We start from the raw sequence: 22,921 nt of genomic DNA, 5'->3' as shown, positions 1-22,921 counted from the left end.
TATGCAGATTTGATCATTGTTGAAGTATTATATTATACATAACCATCGAGAATTTCACGAATTTTCCTAATAGCAGTGTCAATTTTCAAAGAAAATTTTAGATTTTGAAGAGCATTAATATGTTGTTTTTAATGAAATTATATAAAGATACGTCAGAGCCTGAAGTCCTTAAAATCCAATAGGATGTTTTGATGCAATCACTATATCCATACTTTTTTTTAGTTACACACATAATTTCGCATTATTTTTATTTGCAAATTTTACATTGTAAGACATTTCTGTCTGTAAACTGTAAAATAATTGCGCAGAATAAGATTTTTCTGGAGATCAATTTCGAAATTCAATAAGAATGATCGTCAATACAAAACTAACTCAATACAAAATTGCATTACTAAGCAATTCTACTCTCAACTTAGGAAAGTCATTTTTAGAATAGATTACAATAATGCTTTTGCGTAACTACGCCCCTACCACTATATGCTTGAACTTGAACACAAATTATTCAAATACCTTCAAAAATATATATTATATAAAATAATAAAATATACCAAAGCAGCAGCCGTTTGTTGCTATATAAAAATGAATTTAACAGGCAGAAGGAGTCATCTATTATAAAAATAATACGTGCATTAACAACTCTCATTACACCCTTTTATTAAAAAATATATTTTGTATTTCAAACGATTACTATTCATATAAAATTACAGGCAACGCAAAAGCTTTATCGTAAATCGTACATAATTATTCTTTTTGAATTTAAAATCTTTCTCAAAATTTTCATTACATATGATTGTTTACTCAAAATTGAATTGAAAAATATAAATGTTCATGAATTTTCAAAACAATAATATAATAATAATAATCTAAAATTGTATTAGTAATTTTCTTGCAATAATTCCTTACTTAAATAAACCTTGCTTAGAAATTTGTTCCCTTCAATAAACACTTTTATCAAGCGAAGCTAATTAAATAGAATAACTTGGCAATTAAGTATTCTTTGTGTTGTCTTTTCTCGCGAGCAACACCTTTGGTAAAAATATTCTAAATTAATAAATATCTGAAAATAAAAATTAGGTCTGACTGCTTAGCCGACTTTATCAATGTTTATAATGCAATTAAAATTTTGATAAAAAATTGATTTTAATGTTTTTCATTTGACGAACGTAACATATCTTTGGCGGACTCGGCTGATTGGTGTGCATGTAAAATGTTTTATTTCGTAATGAAAGGAAAGGAAACATAATATTCTCCTTATTTAAAAATTAAATTTATGTATCTTATATTTAATTAATTTAATTTTATAGTTAATTAATTTTCAATTTAATTCCGAATCAATTAATTCCATGTAGTCTAGTTGGAAATGAGACTTCATTCCAATCATCTTCAAACGAGATAGATACAAATAAATTAGAATGCATAGAACAATGCGGTCACGGGGTTGGAGCACATGTTGGATCAGAAAAGTGCAAATTTGACTTTATTTCAAACTTACAAGCAGGAACCGTGTAAAAGCAGCTTGTAATTGTTCGTTTTACTATAAATATACATACATACAACATAATCTTGCAAAGTCTGCATAACAAAGAGGGCTTCACCCTCGAAGTGGGCGGAGCATGCGCCCATCATGTGGAGGCTGGCAACATTGCCGACGCTTACGATAGCAAATATACATAATTATTTAAGTTTAACAAAATGGGAGAAACAAAACAACTCCCCGATTATCATTCATTTAGTGTGCTCATATAAAAGTTATTTGTGTTTTAAACTACTTAGTTCTAACTTCTAATGAATGAAATGATAACATAATCTAATTATTTAAAATATTTAAATATAATTAATTTAAAGGAATACCATCTTTCACATAACGAAATTCTACGCTTAATTTAAATTGTCGATGATCAGGATATAATATAGCTAACACAACGATTAAATTATATTTTCTGAAACTCGCTTAATTAACTTATATAAGTTTATTTAAAATTTCGATCTTCATATTTCCGATATTGAAATTTAAAGATGCATATATAATAATGAACAAACTTGATCTCCTTTATATAAAAGTAAAAACCCGAAATTTGTTGTATCCATTTGCATAGATTAGCACGATAAAACCCCGTCGGAAATATTTGCTCCAAATGCATATATGTACATATATGTATGTTTTGAACATAAAACTTAAACGAAGTAAAGGAGGTGTTTAATTTTTTTATAACGCACTCAAATTGCAGAGCTGGAGCTCGTATAAAGTTTGGATCATTTAAGTTGTGAGACTTGTTTATTGATGCAGATGTAGATGCCTGCAACTGGCAGTTACATAAATTACTGACTATAATTAATAGCAATAATTAAGTGTGATAGGTGTGGAGTTACAACAATCAAGAGAGAGATAGAGAGAGGGAGAGACAAAGAGAGAATCGTATATGAATTGTTTAATGAAGTCTTCAAATAAATGTGTTTTATGAATGCCAGCGAGTTTAGCAATAGTTTATTTCGAGCTAGTATATTTATGTTAATTTATTTATGCATAGCGCTCGTTCATACAAGTTCATATCGTTATCGAAGGCGATTACGTAAAAACAATATAAAAAAAAGCGAAAACAAAATGCAGAGGAAACGTAAACGTTCGAAGCATATCCTACTGATATCCTGATATCCAACATAATTGACTTTTATAACCGAACCCAACACCTTAGCGAAGCAATGAGTAACTTAGGTTAAACGCAAGCAGCCGTCAGCGATAACCAGCTTTATTCACCAAATTGCTTTAACCGAAAGACATTCCGTCGCCACTCAACAGAAATACGCAGGGCTACGTCACAGCATTGCACTCACCTGCAGATACCCTTTCCCTAGCTACAACTCAACACCCCCCTTGAATGGCCAAGCTATTAATTAGCGAGACTTTGTTGAGCGATAAGTATGTACGACAGCCGATAAAGATGCACAATAATTATCGTTTACTTGTCGATCGGACAATGTTAAGCGATAGCAGCCTAAGCAGAGTGTGGGCACTTCGTTGTTTTGCTACGTGTTTTCGTTTTATTTCTTTCTTTCCTTTAGCTTGTTTTCAGCTTTGCTTATACACCGCCCAGTTTGCTGATGTCGGTGAAAAAAAAGAGAGAAACGAGCAGAGCAGGAGGAGGCAAAGTAGATGGAGAAGACCCCGCCGAATGAGCGTACGTTTGGTTTTTCTTTAAAGCAGCCGAAATATGTTATTACTGCCTCGGTCCAATTATGTATATTCATCTACACCGCTGCGGCGCGAAAAGAACAACGCTTCTCGACGCGTTAAACTAACCGTACCATAAACAAACCATTATACATGTATTAATTGGGATTATTTATTTTCCCTTGCTCTGTAAATAAATATTAGCATAATTAAAAAAAACATATTTCGCTTGATTCCTTCATAGTTCCGGAGTTGCTTTAGCAACTTTTCAATATCTAAGCAAAGTTGCTGTTTATTATAAAACAATCTAAATATTTAAAAAATCTAAAAATCTTAGTCTCAACTATTAAGAATATTACTTAAAAATAATACAAATATAATGTTGGAAAAATAATTTTTTGTATCTATTTATATTATATTTTTAAATCATCAAATGCATTTAAATTTTTTCAAATAAATTTAGTTCAATAAGAAATAAATTGGATGCTGATATAGACAGAGATATCTTTCAGATTTGTAGAGCTCTATATGCATCTTAAAGAACATATTAGAAACTACTACTGACTATGCTTCGTATACTTGTTATAGAACATCACACACGCGTTGAGGGTATCTTCAAGTCGTGCACTTTTCAACACCAGCTCTCTTCGCTTGTTTTTTGTTGAAAAGGCCTGGAAGAATGGCAGTGTTGAATGTAATTTGTGTTGTGTCTAAAGAAGGTAAAAACCAACCAGGTAAAAGAATAACGTATACAGGTAAGTAAAACACTTAGCATCCGACGACCAACTGGCCCATTAGCCGGCTCAGCTGGTTAAAGCATCGCCTTCGTTTTCGCCTTCGCCGTCGTCTAATAACGAGCAGTCGTGAGCTGCAATCGCTCAAGAGGTTTCTCAACATTTAATTTGTTTACTTTATGGTATATTTATTAACATTATAAATAGGAAATAAGTATAAGTTTCAAAACGATTTGAAAATAAACGAAACTATCGGGCGAAATCATTGAAATCTATTAACTAAGTCTATGCAAAGGTCGAAAGCTTTTTGAACAAACTTTAAATACAATTAGTTATTTATTTATTATATGTTATCTAGAACATGAATATAATATATGGAACATGACCAGAAAAGTTCTCTGTCTCCACTTATTTTTTGAATTGCACAACCACAATTAAAGTTTCAGGCGTTTTTATCCTTTTAAATTAAAGATCAATTATTTTAGTGATTGGATTGTCAACTAATCAAATTAACATGTTGATCCTTTTAGCATTTTAATTGTATTTTGTGAATTTTATGCCATAAGGAACTACAGTAAACTTCTGCTTTATTTAAATTGTTTAAATGGGTGAATAATTTTATATTGGAATTTTCTTTGCAAAAATTTATATTTACTATTTTAGCTACCTCAAATTATCTTTTCGAAAACAGAAGAATCCACATTCGATAAGCTACAAAATCAAAATAATGTGAACAATATGTGTATTCTTATATGTGTTTTTAAGTTTCGGCAGCGTTTCTTTATCGAGTTGCCGTCAATGAAAATAAATAGTAGGGAAAACAATAAGATAAACCTGCAACAAAGGTGTTGCAACTACCTTGACGAATGCAGCATTCTTGCTTGTTTACCTTAAGCCTGTTTTGAATCTTTTGTGGCCAAAACGTGAACACGTTGTCTACACACACATCTACACACACATATAACACACTCCCATACAAATATGAATATGAAGTTGAAGTTGAGGAAAAAAATCTGTTTAACTAAATCGTTTTGGCTGCGTTCAAACCTAATTTGGATAAATAATGATGAAACATGCCGCACACAAATTAATTCAGTTTTTAACGCTTCATTATTTAATTGTATTTGTTTTGGCATACACGCTATTAATTCATCCATAACCATTATAACCAGTTGGAATAGGAAATTAGCGGCCAGATGAAAGGCTTAAGCGCAGCATCTTTGTTACCCCCCGCTTGGAATGGAAGTGATGTTTCTCTTTTGTTTGTTATAATTGCTTGAACTCATATGTATTTTAAACCCCGTGGGTTAGAAAGGGAATGTTGATGGTGCAAGTATACCCCGTACTCGCATTGCCTCCACAAAGGGTATTCTCATTTGTGGGGAAAGACCAAGCGAACAAATGCATCTCAGAACCTGCTATGCATATGGGAATGACTTTCTGCTTGGAGAGAATGGAACTGATTTGAAGTCAGTTGTTCAGGGTATTCCACAGTCTCATTTGATGGAAGTTTGTATTTTCACAGCGAAGAAATATTAGTTGAAATTCTACTTCTGTCATACGATCTTTATGAGCATTGAGATGCCTAATTTATTCCTAAGAATATACTAGGCACATATATACATACATATGTGAACAGAATATTTATGTATATGTTGATAAAAATCCTTTAAGTTAATTAAGTTATGTTTCCCAAACAATTTAAATAATATGCTTGAAGTAACATAATTTATGTTGAGCCATCTGAAGAACTTCGCCAACTATTTTTAAGTCATAGCATTTTATACCTTAACAGTAAAATCTTTCTGCACACTTTAAAGAGTAAATATTTAATAATGTTAATTATCTTAAGAGTGATTCTTTTTGAATAAAACTTAATGAATGCATCCGAAACCTTGACTAAAAATCATAAAAAAAATAATTCCTGTTTATTTTAATGTCGATTTAATAGCGTCATTCGAATACTAAACTATTCAACATTGTTTCCAAACACCGACCACCCAAGCAGTATTAACAAGTAAGAAAGCTACAGTCGAGTGTGCTCGACTTTGAGATACCCGTTACCCATTTTTAATAAAAGCAAATTATTGCGATATAAATTTTATAATATACCATATTAATATACCACGGAAATAGTAAAAATATACCAAATGATATTTGATGTATATTGATACAGTACTACATTTAAAATATACCATAGAGTGCAAAATATACCAAACTGTCAGAAAAATCAACCAAGCAAAACCTCGCTGCAGTAAACGTTTTCCGCATTTCGTAACCAAACTTTCAGGAATGAAAAAGGCTGAAATTATTATTGCAACTCTAGCTATAAAATTACACTTGTTATTCGATTTTTGATGATTTGATAACAAGTGATGTAGAAAAAAATTATATCTCTATCTTTTACAGTCTCTGAGATCTAGGTGTTCATTCGGACGGACGGACAGACGGTTATGGCATTGCCACTTTTGGTACAAATGTGCCAAAACTGGTATATTTTTACGCGTTGGTACATTGGATCACTTTTTTAATTTTGGTACTTTTCAATATGCCTGCCTTTTATGTTCACACATATTATTTTAACAAATGGCTCTGTTCCACCAGACATAAATTTTGTATCAGTTAGAAATTGAACCATGACTAACATTGGAAAATATCGCATACAGTCGATTTGCAACGTATTGTGTCAATTGAGAAAATATGTATGCGCCAATCTAAGGTCTATCACTACGTAAACAGTTATACATTGTAAATCACAATTTGTGAAATACAAAAGATCTTTCGGGAATAAATTTGTGGTACATTTTGCTAAAATTGGTACACTTTTTCAAAATTTTGGTACAAAAATTTTTTGCAACCGTGGTTATGGCTATCGTCTCGGCAGTTGCAGCTAATCAATAATATATGATATATACATACATATATACTTAATAGGATCGGATATGATTTCTCCTGCCTGTTACATACATTTCCTGCCGGCACAAAGTTATAATACTCTTCTAGCCTATGGGTAGGAGGTATAAAAATATGCTGTATCACAGGCGCACTAAATATTTTTGAATAAATTCTAATTTCTTTCAATTTACTTATCATTTATCGCCTTAATTTTAATAACTAGAGGATTATTAATAAAAATCAAACGTAAACGTTGTTGTCAAACAAAAACATATCTTAATAACTGAAAGGACCACTTCAGTTAATGTATTTCAACTGTTTGGTTTTTTTGGATTGTTTACGCGATTTGTTGTCAGCAATGTTTCTCACCAATGCGTTCTATGCTTCTGTAGTTAATTGGATAATTAAGTGCTTAATATTCTCGTCTGACTGCATCTAAATCTGACGCTGCGTATTAAGACAGAACTATATACTCGAGGCTAAGCAATTTATTCGAGATCATCAAATATCAAGCCAAAAGCTCAGATATTATTCTAGTTGAATATACTATTAGGTAATAAAAAAATATGTGCTAATTAGTAATTGCATAAATTAATACTCGCTATACTTTTTTTATAGTCTTTGACAGGTAAATTTGAATTAACTTGGATTTAATTTTTTATTAAAAACTAATGCATAATAAAACCATTTCTTTAGGGAGTTGTCTATTCGATCGTCACAAGTTAAACGATGCCATTAATAGTTGTGAATTATTTTTTGTTTTTCAATTCTTACCAAGCCTATCTTAGAGGACTTGCTTAAGTTGCAAGTAAAAAAAAAGCTGGATTAGCATATTAGCTTTAATTTATGAAAATCCTATACATCAACTTCAGGAGTCGAGCCGATTTAGCATCTTTTGTCATGTCTACTTGATATATGAGCTTATTTGCTTAAGCTAACAGATCGTTAAAAACTAACAACACAAGTTTTATGGTTCAGTAACCTGTTTTTATACAAGGAAGCGAAATAAAAAGGAACAATTTCAAAGAGAATCAAAGAATAGAGTTTGATTCAAATTCTTAAGTTCCCAAACATTAACTGAACTATCCTCAGTTGAGTAATATCAATTATTATAAAAAAATAATAATAAATAAAAATATATATGAATTCATTACCGTATCAGGTTTTGTTTTGATCAAAGTCAATTTCCATTCATTTTCGTTTGCGTTTCATCGCAATAAATACATATAATTTTTGTATAATTTGTTACACGCAATCCATATGTCTGTCTTAAATGAAGATACTTTTTATCAAGAGTAAGCAAGCAAAGAAAAGTAAGATTTAATACCAAATTTTAAATAACTTTATATAAGACTTTAAGCAACAAATAATTATAATTTAGAAATTAAATCTACTTACGTGAATTAGAATCAAGATCAAGTAATATATCTATAATAGTATATATCTAATATTTCCATTATTTCATGAATATTTTCTAACACAGTTTCTAATGAAAACAAGTTCTGAATTTTGTCAACTTATGCCAACTTAAGCAATTAAATAAATATTAAGTTATTATATATGGGGAAAAGTGCAAAATATTGTATTATCCGTCCATTACTTTACAAACAAGTTTATGGCAGAGCATTCAGTTGTTGAATACACTTCCATACTTATTGTATATTGCATTATTACGTGACATTTATTAGCCATATTGGATACAATGCACAAAATTGGTCAATTGTTCGCATTTATTTGTACAAAGTTTGTACACAATAAGACGGCAATAAAAATAATACAAAAGAATACTTAAAAGTTTTCAAAATAAACAGCTTTTCATATAATTATAATGTTGGAAGTCATTCTCAGTGCGATGCAAGTCGAAGTGCAAAATTGTAAATCGGTATAATGATATAATAAATCAAAGACCTTCTCTGCCTTTTTCGAGCCTTCTTCGGGCCAACTAAAAGGGTCGTCATGACGGGGTAGCTTTTGTGTATCATTAAGGAAATGATTGCCCTATATAAGCACAATAAGGGGTGGATGCGATGTGTTGGAAGACGGTAGATGGTCGAAGCTTGATGCTCGATGCTCGATGCGGAGTTGCATCAATTTTTGTTCTCTTCTTCTTCTTCTCGACAAGGAGCCGAGGAAGTGAGTTCATTGTGGCCACTTTTCTCTCAGTTGCCATCAAATTGCCATGAAGAGTTAATGAGCCGCAATGGGTCTAAGCAATTTGTTACTCAGTATTCGCATTCCGTTTAATAATTCGGAAACCGCAAGTGTCACGTGTTCACTTGATTGTGGTTTCTTATTACGGCATTACTTGCACATATGTTGCAAAGTGGTAATTACTCTTATGAATATTTCCGATGAACTCAAATAAACCAGATTTAAGTACTACAGTTATTCATGACAAATTGATGCACTTTGTTGGCATTGCATATTTGTTCTACTTACCTTTGTGTTGAAGGAACTGTTTCCTTAACAGATGAACTCAATCTTTTGAGGCCAATTTTATTTATTTATTCAACACTGAAGAGACTTAAATTCTACTTGCAACTATAAACAAACAAAATTAAGCTACAGTCGAGTGAGCTTGACAGTGAAATACCCGCTATCAATTAAAAGGAAAACAGTATGGTATTATTCTTAAAATACAATATAGTAAAATAATATACCGAACAAATATTTAAATACACCGAAGGCAATTTTTTCTTTATTGATATATTGTAGTACTACTTTCTAAATATACCATAGAGCTTTTGTCACACAAAACAATTTTTTAAATAACTTACACAATTTTTATCTAATGCAGACATCATAAAAACCGTAGTTATTATTGTGTGTACCAGCAATCGAAATACATATATGTATATGTAAATATATATATTATTATATTATGCGCCTACAGGAAATGTATGGAACATGCAGAAGGAGTCATGAAGAGTTATGGGTAGAGGGTATTGAAAACCTATATACCCTATATCTTGATCTGTAGCAAGTAAGTAAAGGATATAAGTATATAATAATACTATTTTGAAAACTGACCATAACGTATTCAACACAGAAGCACAGAACCATACATTAATATTTTTTATCAAAGAACAATGACAATGCATTTTTTCCGTGAATATGAACAGATAATAAACTTAGAAGCTGCTGGAGAATTAATACTAAACTTCAATCAAAACAACAGTTAGTTGATAAAACATGTAAGAAAGCTACAGTCGGGTTTGCTCGACTATAAGAGACCCGCTACCCATATTGAATAAAAGCAAATAAAATCGAATTATTTTTAAAATAGACAAAATAATAGAAAAAATATGTCAAATGGTATATACGGTATATTGAAGTAGTATTATATTCAAAATATACCATAGAGTGTAAAATATACCAGATTGTCAGCCAAAGTCACTTAGACGTCTAGTAAGTGGCCGACTACAAAAGTATTTCTTTTATAACATCGACAATTTTTGTCTAATCGCAACCACTGTAGTTATTATGGTATTTACTCGAGACTCTAGCTTCAAAATTAAGCTTGTAATTCGATTTTTGTTGATTAACGGCGGCGGAAGTGGGTGTGGCAAAAATTTAAAAGAAATAAGTGCTATCAAAAAAAATTATATCGATATCCCTATATTCTTATATTTCTTTCGAGATCTGGTTATGGCTATCGTTGCGGCAGTTGACGCTGATCAAAAATAAGTATACTTTATAGGGTCGGAGATGGCTTTTCTGCCTGTTACATATAAATATTTCCTTCCAGCACAAAGCTATAAAAAAGATTAAAAATCTGGTCTCAGTACTACTTTATTTTATTCTAATAAGTTTGTATAAGCATGAATTTCCTTGATTTTAGATAATATTAATTAAAATAATTATTTTGTATGAGTTTTTTCAGATAATAAACTGTGAAGTCCGTTAAATAAAGTTGAAAAAACTACAAAATTTTTTTGTTAAAGTCAAATTGACTTCGTAAAATTCTTCTACTTATTTTATCACTAATAGCACAGAACATATTCTAAATGAGTTTTTCTTTTAAGTCATTGATTAAAACCCGACAAAAAACTAGAAAGCTTCTTAAAGAGAGGGTTTCAGATAGCGAATATCAGTCTTGTGCTATATAGTTTTGACGTCTTTGTTAACAGGCTAGAACACTAGGATATAGCTTACTTCGTTTATTATATCTATGCATCTATAAAGTGTTTTGATAACAAAGACACATATTTACAGACTGATGGAGTACAACGCATATTGGTTTAATGCAGATAAGGAATACAAATTTATAAATTAGTTACCTCTAACATACTATGTACTACTATTGCTTATTCTCGTGGAATCATTCAACAGAAACAGGAGTCATGTTCAGTGTTGTGGCGTTCATTATTTAGCCCCTAAAAAGCTCACTTCAGTGCTTAATATTCTTTATCTCTTCACACTTTGCTGCCGTGGGAGAGGATTTGAAGAAATCGGTAAAGCAAACAATTAATTAGCAGTCGTGTTGGGCTTCAGAAACCAGTTTATGTGCAGTCAGAATAGGAATGTACCATTTATGCGGATATTTTTCACACTTTACGAGTAGAATCGTTTTGGGTAGAATTTGAAAAATGAGAACAGAGCCGATGAAAATGGAAATAAATTAAATGTTGAGCTACTTAATGATTGACTACTGTACTTTTAGGTGCTCGTTATTGCATCAAATTATTTAAGACATTGTCTACTCCCATTAGTTAATGCTTAATAACTACATAGTAAATATTTAAAAAACGAAATTTAGCAGCTTATTCACACTACATTTATATTTTTAAACAATCTTGTTTATTGAATCAATCAGCAAATGGAATGGATGAAAATAATGTAAATATTGACAGCTCATTCAACTATTTTGTATCTTTGAATCAATCTTCAAATGGAATAAATGGTAATGAATGAAATGTTGAGCTACTTCTTGATTGACTACTGCATTTTTTTATTTTGTTATCAGATATTGTGTAAAACTTAGTTTAACGCAATTAGTTAACACATGACAACAACTCAGTAAATATTTTATAAACAAAATTAAGTAGCTCATTCAACTGTTTTGTTTCTTCGAATCGATTGGCAATGGAAATAAATGAAATGTTGAGCTACTTAATGATTGACTACTGTATTTTTTTTCCGAGCTCGTTGTGGCATCAGGTGTTATTTAGGACTGTGTCTAGTGCTATTAGTTAACAAAGAATAACTACTGTAGTAAATTGGTATTCACACAAACACACACACACACACACAGAGACAGACAGACTCACTTGCGAATTGCGGATTAAAGCAAACAGCATCAAAGTTTTCAACATGCTCATATTATCGCATCCTCGTGCAGCATGTTTGTATGTAAGCTGTATATATGTATATGTATATATATCGATGCGAATGTGTGTATATATGCAGATGTGTTGCGAGCCGAAACAATCGCCACACTGTCTCGCAAGTCAAAAGCGGTATTTCCAAATTGGTAGTCATTTCTCGGTTCGTAGAAAGAAGCTAAAGTCATTATGGCTTCCATCGAAGCGATTTTACTGTATGCTGTTTGTGCGCGGTCTGTTTGTTAGTCTGATGTCCGAACACTCCTCTTATTATACATAAGTATAACCACACACACCATACACACAAACACACGCATACACACACACTCACGCGCGCTCACCATAAAAGACTGGATGCCGCAACTTGTGGATGTTCAAATCGCAAAATACACAATGTGTTCCGCCTTCGTCATATACATATACAAAGATACAGCACCAACTTTAATTTGATTTCGATTCAATGTGAAGTGAAACAAGAAAAAATAATATCCCTGGACTATCCAGATCCTCAATCATTAACACCTCCGTTCATGCACGCAACCGAACCGAAGCTTGCTAACTTCGCAGCGCGATCCTCGTGTTGAAATATTTTCAAGAAAGCAGTGCAAATGATTCTCGCTCGCTGTAGGGAAGAGTTGACGCTGATCGTTCTCACCTCGTCGACACTATAACGATGAACATGGCCAGTGTTCGCGGTGCAGAGTGTTCGATGTCTGTTCTCCATTCTCCGTGCCTACCCCACAGGGACAGTGGAAACTGCCGTCGAATTACTGCAAAGCGGATGCCTGACTACTACTATTAAACAGATTTTATAATTAATTTCACTTTTAAGAGCTTTACTACCTTTGTGGAACTATTTTATCTTTTTGTTGTAGTGCTTTCAAGAATGTAATTAGCGCATACTTGCAAAGTTCACTAGCAAATTTCCAACTGGGTACTAAGTTTAGTGCCACGGTAGACTCATGAAAGATACTTCATACATACAATCTGCTCATGCATAAGTATGTGTGTGTACGTAGGCATATGTATGTAGGTATACGTATAGTATACATCCTCGGGGTAGATACAACTCAACTTCTGAAATTAGTGTGTTACCCTTCAATAAATTGGCGGCTTGTTGCTTTCAAATATTTATTTCTTATGAGCAGCAGATTCAGCGCAGACAAAATACCAACACATCAAATAATAAATAGCCGCAGCTTATTATTATTAACAAAATATTTACCATTTGCCATCTGATTATCGTATTTATAATGTATGTATAAAAATGAACTCGCGGACATTGATAAACTCTGAGTATAAACATAAATATTTTTGTTACTTTGTAGCATCGGATGCGTACCTTTTTAATACATTTCACAAAGCTAGTAATACAACTTTATAAATATAGTAAAATTTATTAAATGTGTGCACTTTTTAAAAATTCTAGTTAAATAAATACAATAATAATGTGTTCACCACATTTCTCATCTTATTGAGTGATTTATTAGACTTAAAAATCTTCGAAGATAACCCAACAAATTTATAGTACGCTCGTGAGCAATTTTGCTAATTTGCATTAGCATCCTTGGAAACAAGGTAATGTAAGTCATTACCACTAAGGTGGGGGAAGATAATTTTACATAATCGCACAGAAGACAGTTTCAATCCCATAAAGTATTTATTTTTAATCAAGGTCAACAAACGCTCATGTTTATCTTTATATCCGTTAATCAGGTTTGATTAAGGAAGTTATCCGCGTAAATTCAAATATCCTTTAATTCATAAAAGATATTAACATGTAAAACTCTGCTTATTATTATAAATATCTATGATAAATTTACTTTCCATATCTGCATTGACATTGAAAATCATGCATGCTTTTTAATTCAAAATAAAATTTAAATAACCTATATTTACAAAATAGCTATATTAGATAGATGAATGCATATTAGATAAATCCGGTGCATACTTTATGTGTATATTTCAATTTACTAAAGAATAACATTTATTACACAACTTTGTTGCAGAGCTTCAAATTGCAATTCTCTACTCTAGAAATGTCATAATCAATCGGCGTCGTAAACATAAATGTTAATCCCATCGATATTTCATGTATGTACATAAAAGTATACTTGCTTCTTCTCTTTATTGCCTTTCAGGGTAGCACGGAAAGCATTTGCATAAATAGCACTGCTTGCTACGCGTGTGCATGGTTGTGCAAGCAGTGCATTCGCTTGCGCATTTTAGTTGGCCAGGAATCAGGTGATGGCGAGTATACGCGACTAATTCCGAGTTATATATATTTTATAAACCGAAAACTGTAGAAATGCGCAAATTAGAATGACATTCAGAAACTGCGATGCAGTGCATAATTAATTATTTTATTTATATATTATGTTAACTATCAAAAATATTTTAAGGAAAATCCAGTAGATACAGTTTGACTTATATTATTATTAATAAATGGTCAGTTTAAAGGTAAATTTTAAAATCTTCGCTTAGTATATTGTTTTTGAATGAAGTGTCAATTAACTCTGCTCATTCATTAAAAAAAAGTACACGAGGTTGACATCATTTAATTGGATTCGTTGATTGTCAAGAAAATTGTAAAGCATACAATTATTACCCAGCCATTGTTCTAGCACAACATATAATTTTTATTTAATTATTCTTATCAGTTCGCTCTTTCTGCTCTTCTATGTATGTACATACATATATGTATGTATGTATATGTATGGCTATGGAAAGAGTGTTCAGGACGAAGCCATGATAATCATTGAATTTGCCATAAATGAGCTGTCAGCAGAGGAAACAGACGCTCTTCCAAGCAGGGAAAACAGTCGATTTTCCAACGGCCGAAAAGTGCTTTAATTGCAGTTTCTGAATGTGTCGATATGTACGTCTAAATGTATGTGTCTGTCATTAGGAGAAGTCCAATTTCCGTTGCAGGGTATCTGCATGTCGAGTGCTCTGTGTGTGCGCTTGGTATTCAATTCCAGCTTTCAATTGTTTTTTCGACAAAACAAACCCACAATTTTAAGCTAAGTGTCGAGATATTTTGCAAATGGTAATGTTATGCCCACATATACTATATTATAAAGGCGAGCACCCTAATGCGAAACTACAATTTAATTTGTTTGATTTTTATCATATTCATACGCTTTTATTTATGTTTTTGCTGCACACTTTTAACTTGGGATTGGTTAGCAATGGCTTACAAGCGGTACCTGGCAACACCCTGCAATGCGATTGGCCCTGGCGAGAGAGTGAGATGCCGCGCATGCTTGCTTATTGATGTGTGTGAGTGAAACAGGGAGCGGACGTTGCGGCAATGGCGGCGTCTCACTCTCGCTCACGCGAAAGACATTGCAGTGGCCGAAGAATACCATTCATTAAAACATGTCTTCGAACACATTCTTGTCAGTTTGCACGCTGATGCCGTCGAGAGCGCATCGCTGTTGCCCAAAAGAAAAAAAAAAAAACGAGCTAATAAGTGAAAAAACGAAAACAAACGTGAAAATAAATAATTGTAATAATAAAGAGAGCGCCGCAATGCCGCGTCCATTGAAAGTTACGTATGGTGACCAGAAGCCACCATATTCGTATATCTCATTAACAGCCATGGCCATTATGCATTCGCCGCATAAAATGCTGCCGCTGAGTGAAATCTATCGCTTTATTATGGACAAATTCCCTTATTACCGTAACAATATGCAAAAATGGCAAAACTCTCTGCGACACAATTTAAGTTTCAACGATTGCTTCATCAAAGTGCCGCGCAACATCAGCAAAGCCGGCAAAGGTTCATATTGGACGCTGCACCCGAAGGCGCTAGGCATGTTCGAGAATGGCAGTTTGCTGAGGCGACGGAAACGCTTTCGCGTCAAGCAATTGGAAAAGGACATCATCAACTCGGACCTGGCCGCAATATCCGCATATAGCGCTGCTGCTGCACAAATTAACGGAGCTGATTCACATGCCGACTGGAGTCTCATCGATAATGATAACTACAAAACTTCCACGCAACACAAAAAAACCATACTATGTTGAACCAGCAGTTCCATTAAGTGTGACCGACTTGGTCGATAGCATTCCTACGCGCCCCAAGCGGGCATTCACCATCGAGAGTCTGATTGCTCCTGAAACTAGCAATAGTATTAGCAGTAGTAGCAGTAGTAGTTTAGTGAGAAGTGGTATTCATGATGCACGAACCATAGCTCAAGCCGTGCACCGAAAGCAAGTTTTACTCAATACGAGTAGTCGATGCATTGAGGCCATTCCCCATGTTGCCAATGCAGCGGCAGCGGCTAACTTTGCTCAAGCAAATTTTAATCAGTTAATGACACATCATCAAACCCAATTGCCATTAATCACACATTATTTGTATAATCCTCAGCACACATTAAACACCATGTACATTTATCAGCACAAGCAATTGCATGACCTACGAAACCATTTCAATGGTTCGCTTTCAATATTCTAAAAATTAGCCCATAAGATAGCTGCAGTTAAGGACGCTGTGAGATACCCGTTACCGATTAGAGTGAATAGAAATCAATTAAGTGTGGATCAATTATCGTCCTATCAAAATATTCCCTAAATACCTTCAAAGGTATCAAGATTCCTCCTATAAAAATATTTATCAATATCCGATCGTTACTAGATAGCGCTCCCTTAAGTATGACCTTGTTTCGACCTATAAAACTTTATCTTAAACACTTTTAAAGAGTGATCAACTTTATCCTAATACAAATATTTGTTTACCACATTAAAAAAGTAACTAATTGGTATAAACAAATCGTAACCCAATTTACCTGATTACGTGTGAACACCTTGCGCCCTATAAACAAATTTCTTAGGTACCTTTAAAATTTATTATCCCATCGCAAAAAAAACTCTCAAAATCCACTCAGATTATCATTGCTAATATGTATTTTTAAATGTATTGCTCTATCTTTCAAAATGAGTATTTGATTTGTGGCGAACGGTAACATGAACAAATTATTTAACAATGTTTATTCGAATGAAAAAAAAAAAATTTTTCATACTTATATTTCTTATAATCTATATAACTAACCTATCGATATCTGGATCTGCTATTACAACACATTATTTCGTCCTACGGCAAGCGGGTATAGACAGCAAACTAAGGAAAATGAATTTTTTGTTTATAAGTTTACAATTAAATGGACTAAACTCGTTTTGTGATATATTAGTTTTTTACAATAAATTATTATTATGCATTTTGTTAAAACGTAATTATTATGTCTGAAGAAAATAAATACGAATATTAAATAGAAATGAAACTAATCATGTGTTTAGAAAAATCGCAGAGTAGCGTAAGTATCTATTATACTATATACGTATATATTTTTGTAATTATATTGGGCAAGAATCCTGTGAAATCAATTTCCTTGCCTAAATCCAAACTGACTAAATTGCTTTTACTATTCAATTAACATTAACATGCTTTCAAGAACCTATTTGAATTGATCGAATAGATTTGCCATGTTTGTGAGCCATTAAAATAGTATAATTAGTCCATCGACTGCTTCCTGCGAATTTAACTATAACACTTTTATATATACTCGTATGCACATTAGCTATATTTGTGTTCGTTTACAAATCAATCGAAATTTTGCAAATGAAATTGATCGGTTACATGTCCAGAAATTTATATTTATTTATTAGCAAGTGCCAGCTGTTTGGAATTGCTTCGTGTTTCTTAAATATCTTTACAGATAATAGTATTTATTATAATTTTAATCATATTTTTTACACATTCATTAAATACTGTTATTTAGTTCTGAAAATTTTGTTGAAGGATCTTACACAATCTTTGACTAATAACATGACATGCAATTTATGAAATCAAGGACAAACGTAACGACCAATTAATTTATGTTTCGCTTTATATCAGTAAATTAACATACACTCGAAAATATCCATAACAATCGACGTGACTTTTCGTCGTAGTTTCCGTCGCTTTTTTTACCCGAAATATAAACAAATTTAACAAGCTATAAAAATTTAAAATCAAAGAGAGTCAAATAACAACATTTCGAAATTTTCTTGCTTTGTTGTTATAAAAAAAGGAAACCAAGGATGAAATGATCAGAAGGTATCTTACCAACAAATGAAATTTTTCTGCTTAAACAAGGAATGATTCAAGCTGAAAAGATACCGCGTAGCCTCAATTCATTTAATATCAAACCAATTTGGACAACCTGAATGGTACATTTCCCCAGCAAATATGATTAATGGACCAAATAAATGAAAATGTTTATAGCTTTGAAGGTTTTTATTTTGAAATTTCTGTCTGTTGTGTGACAAATGCAAACTTAATTGTAAAATTTCCTTAGAAATATCAGACATATTTATATTTGTGATTAGGCACAATTATGTCAAAACCGAATAAAAGCCGCTGTACATCAAGATTATATGTAGGTACATATTAGTGTATGTATATAATTGGCTTGCAAGTATTTTCTTCTTTGCACTTAATCAGTTACATGGATGAAGAACGTCAGTTGACTTAAAATCTTCTATAATTTGAATGTTGATTATTATTTCCCCTGTAGTTGCCTTGATGATAGTTGGAATGCCGGGGTCCATTATAATTGTTATTGCGTTGCTGATAATTGTTACCCTGATTTCTTTGATTGTACGATCTGTTGTAGTTCTGATTACCATGATATCCTCCTGTTTAAAAAAAGACCAGTTAATATAGATGCAACTATTGCACCTAGAAAATATTTACCTTGATTTTGTTGCTGATAATTGTTATAGTTCATATTATTTCCCATATTATTGTGATATTGTTGATAACCACCACCACCTTGTCCATTATCATTTCTTCGCATTCCAGCGTTAACCATCCGATGGGCGCCAGGTGGCAAATAAGCTCGCTGTGAATGGTTGCCGAAACCTAAACCGGACAAATAAATTAATTGCATGAATAAGTCTAAAAATGATCGTATTTAAGTAGGAAATTGACCATAAATTCATCAGAAGCAGATGCTTTTTTTTTAATAATAAGCACAATTATTTAATTATTAGGCTTACCGATAACAGGTCCATTTTTATGACTATTGTCGTTTTGTATAACTTGAGGAGGGTCCACTGCATTGGGCAGCCTCTTGGCCAGGAAGATGTAGTCCTCATCGTACTCTGGATCCTTGTAGACAGCCGTTATTGCGGTATTATCGACAATGTCAGGCAAATCAGGTATGGGCGACTTTAAATGCCTGTAACGATGAAAATACTTCGTTTTTATAGTAATTGCAGGATATCAAAATAATAAGCCAATAAATAGCCATTTAAATTAATCGTTATTAAATATCGTGTTTTCTGCACTTACCCGGATAAGATCGTATTAAGTTCGGATGCTGATATTGTTCCGCTCATGCCATCAAATGATATGGGACTATTCTCATTATCGGAGCTGTCAGCTGTCTTGTATAATTTCTGAACCTTCTTGAAATGGGGACTTGATTTACTTATATACAGATTGTTTTCACCTCTCTTGTTCCGCTTGACTGAAAATCGAATTAAAAGTGATTTTATCAATGGATTTTATAATAAGTGTGACTTTCAATTAATTAGAATTAATGTCAAGTACTTTTGGGATAATTCAGAGTGATTTAAGCGCCAAATTTACTTACCTTCTTCTGCCGTTAATTCGCCGTGAAGCGGTTTGAGGGCCTTAAATAGTCGCTTTTCATCCACGAATGGCAATAATGCAACACCTTGCCAGGCGAATTTTTTTGCCATTCAGATCAATCTTGAAGTCTTCTGGGTAAAAGTCAATTATATTAGATTCCTAAATCAAATTAAAATAGGTAATAGAAATGCAGTTGTTAACAATTTTATAACAATTTGCGGGTATTATGAACGATATTATCTTTTTTTTATATAATTATTTTATTCAGTCGTTTATTAGCATTTGCTTGCCTGTTTTTTCCGCGAATTATGTTCACTGAATTTTTAGTCTATTTTCAAATTTTACACTTTGAAGAGAATTTATTTAAAAAATTACTACAAGCTGACCTTTATGCTTTCCTGATTAACTAATTAATCTACAGACAATATAACCCAAGGACTATTCTATTCAATATGTGCCCAGACAGTGATTTTGAAAAGATTTTGAATTATAAAAAAAAAGAAAATTGAAAACATCCTACTAATCCTACTAAGCACTTACAGTTTTCAATTTAAAAATTATAAATTATGTGTTATCTATCTATTCAACGTTAATTCAATGCACTTAATAAAATAGACAGTATGTTCAACTTACAGGATTAGACATTAGTTCTGCCCAAGGCTCCGGGACATGGGAGCTACTCGCTGCGGGGGAATACGCCCATCAACTGCTCCAAAGGATTAAACTAGAATTAAAAATAAAAATAAACAAATTCATTAGAATATCTTGAAAAATCAATACCGCTTATTTTTCAAATTTGCTGCAAGTCTTGGTTGTTAGGGAAAAACTAAGTTATTGTTAGTTGTTAAGGGCGTAAGACTTGGAATTTTTATAAGGGTTATATTTGTACTAGCAGACGATTATAATAAAATCTCAAATTTGTCAAAGTAAATAAATTCACCAACTTACCGGCTTTGTGCCCTTTTCGAACGATGTCGACAGTCCTTGGATATTTACAAAATCAGATGCGAATGGAGCATAATGGTAAGGGAAATACCAGTTCCATGAAGCACAACCTTGATAGTAATATTTCAGAACCCAGCATAGTCCTCTCACATATTGCAGGGCAACAGCATAACGGAATTGAAGATTCTCTGGCGTCACATCGAATTTGGATTCGTAGTAACGGGTCTTAAATCCTTCCTCCCATAGACGCACTTCGTCATTGTCCTCCTCTTCATCGTCCAAATTTGCCTGGGCACTCGTGCGTTTTCCACCAGGTCCCATGCGCAATGCCGCCGCTTCCTGTTTGTAGTTGGTGATCTTGTTGCCTGGGGCACTATTGGGTCCCACAGCTGTGGGTCCAAATACTGACTGCTCCATGCCTTTAAAATTGTTATTCTCCCTCTTCTGGCGGGCCTTGTACTGCTGTTCGCGCCTTTGCCTGTCTTTGAATATCTGATCCTCGACATTTCCCAAATCCGTCATAATTAATTGCACTCTGTCTAAATTAACGTCACCCGAATCTGTTAAATATCCTTTGGTTTTATAAACGCACTTCTTGTATAATTCAACCAATCGATCAACGGCGCCTTCGCGTATCTCCAAACTGGGCAAATGTGGCAAGAAATCGTTGCCCACAAAGAAGCACATAAACACCCAATCATCCAGAGCTCTCTCGAAGTCATAACTGAAGGGTAAATTGGGCATTTCCAGCGTTTTCTTCAGATACTCTCTAAGCACACTCAATCGTACAAAGATAAACTTCACCTCCGCCCCAATTGGCACATCAGGCGTAAAATTACTTGTTGTTGGACCAACAGCTCCAAGTCCCACACATTTGTCCATCTCGTGGCCAAACTGATTGCAAACATCGCAAGGACGCGGTTTATTCGGCAGAAACTCTTCGCGAATAATGGTGAAATTCGGCTCATGGGTGGCCAATCCCAACATAATCAAATCTGCATCGGCTCCACAAAGCACGTGATGTGTGTTAGGATCATGATCGGGCTGCGCACGCTGTTTGCGAATATAGTCCATGATCTTGTGCTCTCCCTCACCGGGTACATTGGCATCCGATAGAATCACTTTGATGCCCTTCCAGGCCGGATTGTTATTGAGACGATCGTGTATATAATAGTGCAAGCATTTGCTCAAGCGGTCCATAAACGGAGTGCCAGGCGTGATGCAATTGGAATCGAAATGTTCGCCTTTCTCCTTTTCTGGCGGCAATTTACAGCCTAAAAAAAATAAAATTAACTTGTAAATTCAAGATGTATTTCACAACACAGAAGATAGGCGGTATTTTTAATGTGTATAGGTGTATGGGGCACACTTGCACGTGCCTTATATCACACATGTGCGTTTGTTTGTATATGTGTGTTTGTGTGTATGAAATAGAATAGACTTACCGCGTGCTAAGAGTTCTTCTCGAATTCTTTCAACTTCTAGCCGCTTTTCTGTGGTTTCTTTAGCGGCTCGAAAACGTCTTGATCTTTGTTGATTCATTTTCGCCCGCGGCGCAACTCCATCAATGGCCATATACAATAATTTCCTGGGACGAACAATACCGAATAGTCGGTCAATGCACTCGAAGATGGCAACCATCATTTCTTCTTCATTTTTGGGGGCTGGCTTGTCTTCAGGATGCGTACAAGGATGTATAATGCCGTTCATGTCCAGATATAAATTGTCAAATTCGATGCCATTTGGATTCGGTAAAGTGGCGTCTTCGTAAATATTTTTGCCCGTATCCGGATCTACTTGCTAAATATACAAGTCAGTACAAGTCCAAATATATATGCTATTTTTCTAATACCTTGTTCTCGTTGCATTCTATAATAACACAAGGATATTTTTTGCTGAGCCATCGAAAGAATGCCGGTACTCCCATTTTCAATTAGAAGAAATTATCCAAATATTACTTTTCATCTACACGATGTACATAAGTACGTATATTAGAGATGGGCAAACAGCGATGACGCTAAAGATGCATAAATATTTTTGTAAGATATCGAAACATCGATTTGCAATGGAAAGCATCCATATATAAATTTTGTGCTATTAATTATTAATTAAATTATAATTAAAAAAAAAAACATTGTTTTCCTCTGAACATTGGCACCGCAAAGCTTTCGCTGATTTCGAATTTCAAACGTTGAAAGACTATTGCAAA

General features: G+C 33.3%; 2 protein-coding genes across 2 annotated transcripts; one reads left to right on the top strand and one right to left on the bottom strand.

Annotated features, from left to right (window-relative positions):
- Positions 1-15,540: 15,540 nt before the first annotated feature.
- LOC133837192 (fork head domain-containing protein FD5) lies at positions 15,541-17,393 on the top strand. Its single transcript, XM_062267868.1, has one exon. The coding sequence runs from the start codon at positions 15,657-15,659 to the stop codon at positions 16,152-16,154; it is 498 nt and encodes a 165-aa protein (XP_062123852.1). The 5' UTR covers positions 15,541-15,656; the 3' UTR covers positions 16,155-17,393.
- Positions 17,394-18,457: 1,064 nt separating this feature from the next.
- On the bottom strand, positions 18,458-22,721 carry LOC133836996 (5'-3' exoribonuclease 2 homolog). The gene is given in 11 exon segments (XM_062267637.1): positions 18,458-18,806; positions 18,865-19,032; positions 19,170-19,351; positions 19,465-19,642; positions 19,769-19,871; positions 19,873-19,926; positions 20,401-20,457; positions 20,459-20,491; positions 20,716-21,986; positions 22,158-22,512; positions 22,565-22,721. Coding segments are annotated over 11 exon segments (2,643 nt in total). The 5' UTR covers positions 22,640-22,721; the 3' UTR covers positions 18,458-18,639.
- Positions 22,722-22,921: the final 200 nt, after the last annotated feature.

This window comes from Drosophila sulfurigaster, chromosome 2R, assembly GCF_023558435.1.
Source record: "Drosophila sulfurigaster albostrigata strain 15112-1811.04 chromosome 2R, ASM2355843v2, whole genome shotgun sequence".
NCBI lineage: Eukaryota > Metazoa > Arthropoda > Insecta > Diptera > Drosophilidae > Drosophila > Drosophila sulfurigaster.
The sequence above is the reverse complement of the archived record's forward strand: the minus strand, read 5'-3'. Positions and strand labels throughout refer to the sequence as shown.

Bases quoted from the DNA above. Each gene is read 5' to 3' on its own strand.
- LOC133837192 (XM_062267868.1), top strand. From the start codon at position 15,657: ATGCCGCGTCCATTGAAAGTTACGTATGGTGACCAGAAGCCACCATAT.